Raw genomic sequence first — 13,895 nt, 5'->3', positions numbered from 1 at the left:
TTGGATCAAGTACTGCTTCTCTGGCACATGTTACCAATCCCGGCCGCCATCTTGGATCTGCCATCTTGAATTCAACTTTCGGTTTTTCAAATCGGAATAGTTGCAAGTGATACATAGAGTTCATATACAATTTTCTCGGAAATTCATTGGTGTAGTGAGTTTTATCGTAGTTTGTATCGTTTGTAAGGTATTGCATGTTAAATGTCAGGCACTTCACGAATATTGAACCAAAGAGAAAGTTGTGCAGGGTCCCGTGTGTACATGTAATATTTTACGTGATTTATCGTTCTCGAAATATTCTCTGAACGTACATAAATACAGACACACAGACGCCAATATGGAGATTGTATGTCTTCACCCAAATCTGGTCGTATCTGAATTTATATTAGGCATTTTGACCCTAATAGAATACTTCCTTGTTGTAGTAAGATGGAAGTAATAACAATCACTCACAGAAATGTAATGGATACCAATATTGTAAAGAGTTTGTTTATATCTACAGTATTTTTTCAGTTAGAAATTGGGTGAAGTTTTCATTTGTCCACATTAAAAACGAAAGCGTAACTGACATTACTCTGCAATGCCCATTCGCGAAGTGCCTGGAAGGATTTAACATGCAATAGCTTCCAAACGGTACAAGCTATAGTAAAACTCACTATATCATTGAATTTCCGGGAAAATTGTATATGAATTTGATGTAGACCTATCGCTTGCCCCTATTCCAATTTGAAAAACTGAAAGTTGAATCTCATATGGCTTATCCAAAATGGCGTCCGGGTGGGTACCATGTGTCAGAAGAAGTACTTGATCCACTTTGTTTTGCATATGCCCACATTCATGTCCAGTTACATCTAAAGAAAATAATAGCAATTTTGTGTCCGAGGGTTATAGTAGTGTATGATTAAATTTTGGATATATTGAGGCTCATAAATATGCAAATTACCTGTATGGGCCGTTAAAATTAGTACAGTGTAAGTTATGGTGCGGAGAACTTTGTATTTGAATCAATTTTACACGAATGCCGAGGGGACACTTTGCGAATGTACCTTGTAAGAATTGGAACTCCAGTCTTTGATAGGCCTCTGTGTTTCCTTGCCCTTGTATTCACTGACTGCATGGCCGTCTCGCTAACAGCACGATATTGAGATGAATAGGGGCCAATTCCGATCTCATAAGATTGGGCACCTCTAAGTATAAACGAACATTTCCTTCAACCTCAATTGAAGTTTTATTTCAACAAATACAGACCTAGATTCTAGTCAATTATATCACTAAGTTTTGTTATAAGCAGTTTTCATTTTAATGTAATGGTATTGATTTTAAAATGGATGAAAATGATGGATAATGATGAAAGATGGCTGATGAATCTCAGTCGTGATAAATAAACCTACGACAAAGCTACGTTTAATTTTTCAATTGCTTCAGGTGAGCAGTGGTCAATGTTACAATCAGGCGATGCTCTAGTTTTCATAGACAATCATGACAACCAGAGAGGGCACGGTGGAGGAGGGGAGAGCATACTCACGTACAAAACTCCACAATTGTATAAGGTATTTATTGTTGTTGTTAACATTGATATTTTTTTTATACAATGGCTTAATTTCTAATGTTCAGGGGAAGAAGTGATTTATGAATAATAGTGATTGTACATGCAGCAGATGTCAGTAGAGGCAATCGCTTCTCCTGAGAATTTTGGAGTAATTTATATATACACACATATCATTACCAAAGTAATGGAAACATCTGGAGATAATGCAACTTATCTCATTAACATGGTGTGGGCCCACTGTTAGCCTACAGCGTAGCTCTGACCCTTCGTAGAATAGAAATATGTAAATCATAAATAGTTTCCAGGCGAATGTTGTGCAATTCTTCATTCACATTCAGCACGCAATTCCGTCAGAGCTCTCTCATGGCTAAGTGTTAGCGTACACGCCTTTTGCGTGGGAGACCCGGGTTCGACTCCTGGCGGGAGCTCATATGATTCGGATCCAACGTTAAATTACTTTTAGTTTTTTTAATTTTTTAACATTGTTCTCAGTGTGCGAATTATCAGGGAGAATAAGGGGAAAATTCAGCTCAATAGATCTGGATATTTTTCATGTTTTGAAATTTCCCATGTTAATTTTTTCGAATGTGCACTTGATCCCTCTGTAAACAGTATTTTGATTGGCACACTGTCCTTTTGTTGGGTCTCTATTTGTCCCTCCTTTTAATCAACAGAACATGTGTATTAAGTTTAATAAGTTCATTTCGATTTTATTTCTGTTAAACAACTTCAGGGGTACATAATTTGATGGCAAATTGTGTCTAGGGGTACACGAGAAAAAAAAAAAAGGTTGAACAGCACCGCTGTAGACGATCAGCTTAAAACAACTACGGGTGATCAGGTGTTACACACGCACTCTTACTATCACAACATTCCGAGAACGTTTCAAACTACAGGCATTTCCATTATTTAGAAATAAGCGGAGCGCAGTCAGCGAACCAAACTCAGAAGCTTCGGCCGGAAAGCTATAGAACATAGTCCGTGTTGCTGAGCCGAGCCTGTCCCTGACCGAGCTTAGCCATCAAATATACCGATCTTTATTTCTTAGACAATAGGCTACTTGACCAGCAAATTTCATTTACATCTGGTCAGTAGTTATCGAGAAATAAAGTGACACACAGACACTAACTTGGGGTGAAATCATGAGGATGTCTCGTATGTCTATGCCGGAAGCTAATACATTTCCATCTTTATTCTTCTACTGAATCAGGAATTGTAAGAACTAGTACGACTTCCTCTTTCAATATTAATTCCAATATACACTGGTGTGCAAAACTTCAGGACGAGATAGATAAAGTAATATGAAATATTGCGTAGTCGATGGAAAAAACGAAAGCCCGGTAGCCAGAGATCTTGTACAGTCAAGCAAGAAAGCAACTAGATTTTCAAGTCATACAAGAGAGGGAAAAATTCTCAACTTTGTCTCAACATGTGTTGAAAGCTCTTGTTTGCTGTGTATTGTTTTGCCTTTATGTAAACCAACCATGTCGGGTGACTAAATAGTAACGATTGTTTACTTCTCTACATTGTGAATAGAAAGAAAGAAAGATAGATAGAAAGAGAGAGAAAGAGAGAAATGTATATGACATCTATTTCACAAGATAACTATATGAAATATGATATTTAATTAGAACAGTTTTTGTTCAACATGTGGACACATCGTATGTTCATACCAGTATTAGTTTTGAATAAAACACGTTTCAAATTTAAAAGAAAAGTTTAAAAAAGACTAATTTTTTTGTCAACAGTCCATTATTATCGTTTCCTTGAGTTTTGTGTATGTCTATCTTATTATATGCAAAAATTAGAGTTGGTATTGTTCACAGCATTGTTTCGCTTGCATGAGGAGTGTTCCGAACCACAGGCAATGCTGTGCGAAGGACAGGTGGCAGTCGAGCAATTGCAACCACTGCAATGGATGACCACTATATTGTGCAACTTGCAAAAAGGTACCGACATCAAAAAGTGGATGCTATTGTAAGACTGCATGGTGTCCACCTTACACTCTACATCGGCACGTCGACTGCATGAAGTTGTTCTCTTTGCCCGATGGTCATTACGCTGTGTTCCGTTGACACTCGCATATCAGTGGTGCGAAGGACATGAGGATTTGACTGAAGAGATTGCAGATCCAGTCTGAGTAATGATTCTAGACGTACACTCATTTGGTGAGAGAGGGAGCATGCAATGAACCCACGAAAATTATCACTTTGGTGGTCCAATCGTTTTTGTGTGGGGAGGCATAATGTTGCATAGACATGCCGACCTCCAAATGTTTGAACGCGGTACATTCCGGCCAGTGTTATTGTGGAACTGTACTCCAGCCTCAAGTATGTCTTTTCGATGTAGTCCGACAAACTTCATCTTTATGGATAATAATACGCGACCACATCGAAAAGTGCAGGTGGCGGAGCTCTTGGTACGAGAGGATATTCAGCAAATGGACTGGCCTACCATCTTCTCCGACTTGAGTCCTATCGAGCATGTCTGAGATGCTGTAGAAAGACGTCTTGTAGAATGTCCAGATGCGCCAAGTACCATCGACTAGTACTTAAGAGCGCTGCTGGAAAAATGGTACTTCATACCACAACAAGTCATTACCAACTATGTGAACAGCATGGGAGCACGTTGCAGATCACGCATCGCTGTCCATGATGATCACACAATTCTAAGGACCATTTAACTCCTTTTGTAACGTCAGGGGGCTATCATGAGTCGCAGTAACTAAGGTATAGGTTATTGTTTCTATGTAAAGGTGCCATTCTTATTCTTGTTATCACGTCTCTCTCCCTATTGTCTCCTGTATCATACTGTAGCATTAATTTCTATGTAAGGATGAAGTTTCACGAATCTATGGCGCTTGGGAGTCACACAGCACACAACAATTAATTTCGTCCTTAAGTTTGGCGTACCAATATAATAATAATTGTAAGAGATAGCGAGAAGCGATTTTTGACGTACATTCAGTCCAAAGAACAGACTCGACATCTCACTTTATCTCTCTACAGCTACCGGAACTTATAGATCTACTACTTCCGGTTTCAATATTGAATTTGCATAGTTTGGAAGACTCTCATAGTTTCACAATATGAAACTAAACTCATTATTATTAAATAATTTGAAATTGAATCAACAATGCAATACTATATAAACGTTACGACTTACCGGACCGAATGAACTTAGTCGCAGAAAATGAATACGAAATCTTTGAGTTTTACGTCCCATGGTTATGCCATGTGGGCTAAAGGAGACGGTAATGATGAGAACTGAATGAAATGGTGTAATAAAAAAGTGAGAGGAAGCAGGAGAACCCCGAGAAAATCCACGCATACGGTATTTGTGCACCACAAGGCCCACTTGGCGGGACCTGGGATTGAACTAAGAATCACACACGCCAAGGCTGAACGATCTACCACTGAGCCATCGCGGCCCAACTTAGTAGCAGAGTACTCATCTCTGGTGTTAGGATCGACTAGTTTTCAAATATGCATAATATAAGTTCTGCTTCTGTTTGTTGATATGGACGATCGAGCAGAGTTTTATTTTCCGAATTGCCTTCATATATTCTTTTATACACAAACAAACTACTTGCTGAGCAAAACAATATATTCATATTGAAAAACTACATACGTGTGACAGTTTCGCTAACTATCACTTTGGCTTCATCAAACACTATCATTTAATTTAGATAGTGTCTGATGAAGCCAAAGTGTTGGCGAAACTGTCACACGCATGTAGTTTTCTAATATGAATATATTGTTTTGCTCAGCAAATAATTTGTGTTAAATTATATGTAAAGCACAGCTTTTCTTTTTAATTCTTTATCTACTTTAGGCGCTCACAGGCTAACAAAAGAAAACTGAGGTTCAAAATCAACCTTTGAAAATGTAAACATTTAATGTGATTTCTGATTTACACACATATATATATATCTGCGATTATTATATTTGCGATAAATGTATTTCTAATTGCAATTCTAGTAAGAAAAGATTTTAACAAGTGTTTAAATGGTCTTTGTTCTCGCTATAGATGGCAGTGGCATTCATGCTTGCTTGGCCGTATGGTTTCCCTCGCATAATGTCCAGTTTTGCTTTTGGAAATAACACTGATCAAGGACCTCCACACGACGATAATAACAATATTCTTCCGGTGATTATAAACAGCGACCAATCTTGTGGGAATGGTTGGATCTGTGAACATAGGTGGAAGCCTATACGAAACATGGTAACGTTCAGAAACGTTGTCAGAGGTAAGATCAAAATAATTTTCGCTCTTTTTGGATAAGAACGCAGGTTTGCGGAACTACTTTTGCTAGCAAGTAAAAAGTAAGAAGTAACAAGTGTTCGTTCCTAAACTTAGATTTTCGTCAAAACAATCGGAAGACAGCTTTCTAGTTCTGAGCGAAATCGCATAGTGTAGTATTTAGGATTCTGAAGTGATTTGAAATAAAATTTAAGTACGATCTATAAAGAAAAAAGACGAAAATACCCAAAGGAAATCGGATATCCAAATTTTCTATATTGTATTTGATGAGAAATCGGCACCTTCTAGATTCTCCACATTTTATTTGACGAAAATTATTTAAAAAGAAATCGATATTCTCCAGACTTCTCACATTGTATATTTTATTTAATAAAGGGAATTTGCTACTTCAAAACAGGGATTATAAAAACTATTCTGAAGTTGTTTATAGGACGTGACAATAATAATAATAATAATAATAATAATAATAATAATAATAATAATAATAATAATAATAATAATAATAATAATAATAATAACTGTAATAGGAAAAAAGATACAACAGAACTGTTGAAATTGTCTTCATTATCGGGCTTACCTGCAGCATTTCCGGCTGTCGCCAGCAGTTCAGCCGGCATTGTCGGGAAGTGTACAAGCTACAATTTAATTACATTGAAACCGAGGCCATCACCGACATTGCTGGTATCGTGTGCAAATGCACTTACTTCTTATTTCTGCACAAAAAACAACTTTAGCTCGCTACAATATGGACAAACGTACGTGCTTAGCCTTCCTTTTCGTCACAATGCAGGATTGCGTTAAACCTACTTTTCACGCAATCACGCCACGCCTAGCGATAACTTACCGTCATTTTGACTATCCGCATTCCTAGGAACTAAAAAAGGTATTTGTGCGTTATGTTAAATTTAACACGAAATATTTTTGTTATACTCTAACAATTACATGTGTCCCTAATCGTGCGCCACGTGGTATACTCAGAATATGGTTCAAATTTCATCAATGTATGTAATTTGGAAACTACCCAACACGTGAAACATACTTTCTTCGTTTCGTCCCTAAGTTCTGCTTACCAGTATGAGTTTTGTTGAGAGGTTTATCGTGATAACAATATTAATTTAGTTTAAAATATAACCAATAGCAATATATAGACAAAATGAAAGGTTTTAGTCTTAGTACATACAGAAAGCAACTAAGTTACCATAAAGTAATCCATTGCAAGTAATGCAACTATTGGGCCATATTTTGGAAGTAGAGCTTATTCTTGGAGTGGAGTTTATGTTACAAAGAATCTGAAGAATCTGCTAGAACTTATTTTTCGTCTTCTTTTCGGGAAAATACGAGGTCCGACTATAAAGTAATGAGAATGTTTTTTCAGCTGATGCTGGCAATCCTGCAGACTAAAACCGCCGCCAGCGTAGCGTGCATATTTGCGGATCCCAAACGTTTCAGCATATCCTCTGATCTGATTGGTCGATACAGATGCGATATCACAAGACATGATCTACATATAGCACAAAATAAACGAAAATTGTTGTCGGCTCTGGTAGCCGAATGGTCTAGCGTAACATGCTAATAACAAAAATGTTTTTGGCGAGGGTTCGAATCCTGCCTACGGACAGTTTTTTTTTACTACTTTTAAAAATGTTTATAACACTTCTTTTGTTAAAATAATATTCAAAAAGTGATTTAACGATCATTGTTTTAAAATTTTCATTAAACTTCTTTCATTAAAATAAGTTTGCCCTTGTACTATATAGATCCACAGCAAATGTAGTAGTAGTACGTTTGCCCTTGTACTATATAGATCCACAGCTAATGTAGTAGTAGTTGTTGTAGTAGTAGTAGTAGTAGGAACGGGTTAGAAGCCCCGCAGGGGTTGTTTGGATTATGTTCTCGACATCAAATTGGCAAGAATGCTGAAACGTTTGGGATCGGCAAAAATGCCGCCAGCGTGTGACCTTGGAAATGATTCACTAGCACAGCACGTTGCACTCATGAAATATTATTCATTGTGGAGTTCAAGATTAAAGAGTGCTTCGTGTGCTGGACCCCCGTCACAACATTGGAAGCACGTAATATTGAGCAGCGCTACGCAATCTCCTTCTGTGTGAAACTTGATGATACTGCCGCGGTAACGTACCGGAAGCTTCAGCTGGCCTTTGGAAAGGAGGTGTTATCAATGGCACAGGTGTATCGTTGGCACAAAATGTTTGCGGAAGGCAGAACAAAAATCGAAGATGAACACCGCGGTTTGCGACCCACAACAACACTAACGGAAGAGAACACAGACAGGGTGAGGGAACTTCTGCGATCGGATAGACAATTAACAGTGAAAATGATTGGGAATGAACTGAACATGAATCGAGAAACAGTGCGTCTGATATTAACTGAAAATTTGGGAATGGGAAAAGTGTGTACCAAACTGGTTCCGAAAAATCTCACACAGCAACAAAAAATGATCGGAAGACTGTGGCGGCTGATTTGTTGGACCAAATGGAGTCTAGCCCGGATGTACTGAACAGAATTATCACTGGTGATGAAAGTTGGTGTTTTCAATATGACCCCGAAACGAAACGTCAAAGTGCGCAATGGTGTTCGAAAGATTCGCCACGACCAAAGAAAGCCCGCATGTCGAAGTCCAAGGTGAAATGCATGCTTATGTGCTTTCTTGACTCCAGGGGAATTGTCCATAAAGAGTTTGTATCTCCATGGCATACAGTAAATAAACATTTCTACATAGAAATTCTCGAAGGACTTCGAAAACACATCCGTCGTGTTCGTCCAGAGATTGCTGACACCTTGGCCCTCTATCACGATAATGCATCAGGCCATACTACATTGTCTATTGGGTAATATTTGGCATCAAAATCCATTACAGTGCTACCATACCCTCCTTATTCATCGGACTGTGATTTTTCTGTTCCAAAAGGTGAAAGCAATTCTTAAAGGACACCATTTTGAAGCAGAAACAGACATTGAAACAGCTGTAACACGGGATTTGGCAGGCATTCCAAAAGATGACTTCCAGAGATGCTACCAACAATGGAAACGCCGATGAAGTAAGTGTGTGCAGGAACAAGAGGAGTACTTTGAAGGTGATCACATTGTGGTTGGTTAAAAATGTAAGTAAATTTATTTTTTTTCCAACAATTCTCTTTATTTTATTGTGAGCCCTCGTATAGTACTTCACATATTTTTAATGGGACAGTGTAAACAAATAATATTGTATTGATATATGGAAGTTTTGATATTTTACATAATTTTAGTAACAGAGCTTATTATTATTATTATTATTATTATTATTATTATTAAGGAAGTACACAATAATCAATCTAGAATATAGACTGATTTACTTGTTTATTGAAGTTTTGCGATGTTATTCAGTGCCGAAGCTATATGAGACGTGGACATAAGTTTAAGTTGGAATGAGAACCACCGGGATGCGGTCAATATGCTGTCTCCCGGAATCAAACTCGAACTGCGTGGACTAAAGACACACGCACTAGTCACTAGACCAATGAGGAGAGGTATTGAATAATGATATAACGAGGTCATCACGTTGTAGATGGAACTATTTAAAATACGTTCTTTAAAATTTGGACGTCTCGTGGATGAGTTTGATTGTCCAGTTTCTCTACTCTATGTCTAGAACGGCCAGATGATATACTTTTCAAGGCTTCTGATGAGTTTAATGAAGATATTATTGCAAAGAATGATGTCATTTGCCATACTTACGAGAAGTTATATTAGCATAAATTTCATGAACCGTGGTAGCGTAGCAAAAATGATTAATCTATGGACAGGTTTCAAACGTTGACATTATATTATTTCAACAATATGTATTATCGTTATACAATTATATTACCGTTATGCAACAATATTACCGTTGTCATGTATGTAATTTTTAACAAACTACTTTACGAAATTTTGGAAAAAATATGTATTTTCGATGATACTTTAGCGTTGGTCACAATTTATAATTATATACTTCTTTTTGCAAGGTGCTGCAGTATCGGAATGGTGGTCTAATGGTAATTACCAAATCGCATTTTGTCGCCAGAAGCGAGGATTTATTGCCTTCAACGCAGAGGAGACTGCATTCAATCAAACCTTGCAGGTAAATCAATTTTTTTTGTACAATCTCATACCTAAGTCAAAATTTTAATATTTTCTTTGTTGCCAGCATGATTTCTGAGTATTTTGTGTCTGTATTTTGCTAAGGCCTATTGGAAAAGAAAGTAAAGTTTTTTGTCTAATAAAGGTAACAATGTCCCTTATTGAATATATTTTATAGAGTGTAAACTTGAAAGCTTAAAAGACAGTTCTGACCTACTCACTTCTCAAATTTACACACAGAACATGTAACGATAACGTGTAGAAATATGTATGTTATTAAGGATAATGGTCTGTATCTTATGATATCATTTCTTGTGGTCTAAATCCTATAGTATCATTTCCTTTTCTTTGGTGGTCAAATATGTAGAGACTTATTCTTTCTGGATAGTTCTAGACAGGCCCGTATCCGCGAAGGGCTAGGGTGGACCAGGCCCCCCCTAAATTTTTACGGACCCCCCTAAAATTTTCACGGTAGGCTTGCAAATGAATTATAATACGGTGATGAACTATAATATGGTTGGGTCGGGCCCCTTCCTAACTTCTACCGTGCCCTCTACATTTTTGGGCTAGCTACCGGCTTGGTTCTAGATATACGTAGTACGAGAAGAAGCCATAGTGGATTATGTAAATTCGTTTATGAAGAAAATTAGTTATAAAAATACAGTAGTCCAAATAATTTCGATTTCTTGTCTTATCATTTGAACAATTGGTATATTAATTATTTTTTAAAAATATTTTCATAATTTGAATATAACAAAATCAAGGCTATTATAACAAGATCAGCTAAAACGTTATTCTTATACTCTCATGACTAATGAACCTGTTGTGGGTATAATTAAAACTTTATGGTGCTAAGACGTTTCGCAAGACAAAATATTATTACCGATACCGTTAGAAATGTATGAAAAAAGGCCCATACCACATTTTTCCAGATCCACATTACTCCAAATGGAGTTGGAGTGCTTCATTTGACTGACAAATGAGTGTACACCAAGGTGACCAGACGTCCCGTTTTAGCCGGGACAGTCCCTTATTTTCAAGCGTTGTCCTCTTTTTTTCTGATTCTCAAACGGGACGCCTAAATGTCCCGTTTTTAAGCAAACATGACCCAGGTGTACGTAATTATTATTCAAAATATAAATGGCCAATGCTAATTCTACACTCTTCCGTACCAACACGCATTGGGAAGGTTCAGCCGTGCCTAAACTTCTGAATATTCAAATGAGAATTGAGTGTTCTGGTTCAAGTGGGAACTGAGTGGGAATTCTGAATGTTGAAGTAGTTAAAAGTATTTTTCGGTAGTACCTAAGTTAGAAACGCTGTGTTATCATTCTTACTTGTGTATTTTGTAAATTGAAAACACTGCTGAGTCCCAAAGTGCAATGTGGAAGTTACCTCCCCCCGGTCGTCGATTCGTATGCGACCCGTTTTTGAAAGTAAAAGTTCTGGTCACCTTGGTGTACACTTTTGTAAGTTTAGCATACTTTTCTATGAATAGAACTCCTCGTGGCTTTGGCGTGAGATATCTGGATTCGATTCGCAGACAGGCTTCATGTGGTTCGGATCCCACATCAAGCTGTAGGTTCACGTCTCATATAGGCTTGGTGTTGAATGGAACAGAGAACTCCCAAATCAACCAACCAAGAAACAATTCTTTTGTCAACAAGAATAGAGACCAAGCTTCCTTTCAGGAAATATTGTCTGCGAGAGGTGCGAATAAAATGTGCAGGAGCTGCAGTAGGGAGCTGTGCTATTTGCTAAATGATATGCTCTACAGAAGAGTGACATGTAATCAGTGTAATTTGTCTTAGCCCTAGATCCGAGAAGAGGTCCACTGGAAGAAACACTGAGGAGGATACATGCATAGGCATCGAACCATAGCTTCCATTATAGTAAATGTAATACGAAATTTGCATTATACGATATTTACAATTTGAAGAAAAGCTGAAGGAAATTTGTAGCGGTATCATCAATTTTCTTTTATCTGTGTAAAGATAAACATGACATCACCATATGTTATTAATACGTATATGGAAAATCAAAATACAGTGTGAAGCATAGACCCTTACGGTCTAACTTATATGGCAATATTTAAAATTTAACTGAATAATCTTATGCGCAAATCTATCTGTTTAGATATACATATTTTAGTGCATAGTTTCCTCAAATGGGTTTCTAATTATTGTTTGTAATAATGAGCTGATCTTCTGCTAAGTGTCCTAGTGTCATCTATAGCATTTCATTTGCAGTATTACGAAAGAAAACGGCATGATGGCTCAGTGGTGGACGACACACCTCTGTTGCAAAGGGTTCCTGGTTTGATACCAGACCACTTAGTTTGTGGTTGTACAATATCTTGGGGATATTCCCTTTCCTACTACATTCTGAATCCACAAATTTTTTGCTGAATAATACTTTTATTAGTCATAATCTCCTTTGGCTTATATGACATGAACACTGGACGTAAAATAAAAATTTTATTTTTATTTTATTTTCTACGACAAAACGGAAAGAAGGGAATACCTAGCTAATTCTATATAATTTTAATTGAAGTTTTGAATTTTCTGTTATTATGATTAAGAATAGCTCAATGATTGGGTATATATTTTGTCTTGTTTTTGATTACATAGTACGGTTTTTGATACTGATACTAATTGGTATTGATAAGTAGTGTTTTGAGAACCAAAAAGTTTACAAATCAGAAGTAAATTTAAGAACAGGATAACGAAAATGTAATGTAATTTGATTTTAGTATTGAAAAATTAAGCGATAATAAATATTATGAAATTGATTTGTACTACCCCAGATAAACACACGCAAACACACAAACAAAACCATAAGAATGTAACCATATTTATGTCGTACCTTCAACTAGAAACAAGAAGGACCAGGTACTATTCAGCAGAGTTGGCGTGGGTCAATGAAAACTTGACCCACGACCCACTGACCCACCACCCACCGTGACCCACGACCCACTGACCCACCACCCACCGTGACCCACTCTGACCCACCACCCACCATGACCCACTCTGACCCACCGTGACCCACCACCCACCATGGATCACTCTCATCCACTGTGACCTATTCTAACCAAAATCCATCGTCATCAACTCTGAACACGATCCACGGCCTCTTCTGTACTGACTAAAGAGTTTACACTTGAAATAAAACAAGACTGTGAAATTGTCACTAATCGAAGTTTGAACTTCTAGTCAATCTCTCAACCACCACTCTGTTAGAATAATGGTGGATCTGACCTTTATGATATAAAATGGTAAAGTGTTTGTCGGTGAGGAAATTGAAACAGTTCGAGGTGGGGGGAAATTAGCCTGTGCCTAAAATATACTTGTACTAAGAGAGTATTCTTGCAAGTGTTAATTTCTGAACGCATTAAAAAAAAAAAAAAACTTCTATTCGTAGGAAAATACCCCTGTACAATATGGAAAAGGTTATAGTTTCTCAGTTCACAGTATTTTTCTCACAAAAAACTTGAAAAATCAGTTTTTCATAGTTTATAAAGGTGCTCGGGTACCCTATGTGAGAGCATCTCCATAAAGTATGCTCATAATTGTAATTTGTGTAATCACTAAAACACCACGTTAAATTTAAGTTACAAATATGCATAATTGCAATTATTATGAATATTTATTCAAAGTAGTTTACCTAAAGCATAGAAAAGACTTACTAAAAAATAGGTACAAAGTTGAATAACACAAATAAGCTATTAGTACTACAAATATACATTTTCTATAACTCGTAATTTTCCACCTTAAAACAAATCTGAAATCGGGTTTATTTCCTGTTGGTAACTTTTTCGTGGTAAATCACCCGCAGCGGAATGATGTCCATCCTTCAGCCAAGAAATAACTAGCCCGTGTACTTTGAGCTTGTCTACCGGTGGACCATTAACATTGATGAACAACAAGGGGAAATCCCCGTTCGCACTCTGTCGTGGAAATTGATAATA

General features: G+C 37.1%; 1 protein-coding gene across 1 annotated transcript in view; it reads left to right on the top strand.

Moving 5' to 3' along the window:
* The window catches only part of LOC145671976 (alpha-amylase 1-like), a 49,205-nt gene that overhangs the window by 22,318 nt on the left and 12,992 nt on the right, over positions 1–13,895 (top strand). The window contains exons 7-9 of the mRNA XM_081741167.1: positions 1,426–1,550; positions 5,579–5,798; positions 9,814–9,929. Coding sequence (XP_081597293.1) covers positions 1,426–1,550; positions 5,579–5,798; positions 9,814–9,929 — 461 coding nt within the window. The remainder of the gene's footprint in view (positions 1–1,425; positions 1,551–5,578; positions 5,799–9,813; positions 9,930–13,895) is intronic.

This window comes from Thermobia domestica, chromosome 15 (assembly GCF_964235325.1).
Source record: "Thermobia domestica chromosome 15, izTheDome1.hap1.1, whole genome shotgun sequence".
Classification (NCBI taxonomy): Eukaryota; Metazoa; Arthropoda; class Insecta; order Zygentoma; family Lepismatidae; genus Thermobia; species Thermobia domestica.
The sequence above is the reverse complement of the archived record's forward strand: the minus strand, read 5'-3'. Positions and strand labels throughout refer to the sequence as shown.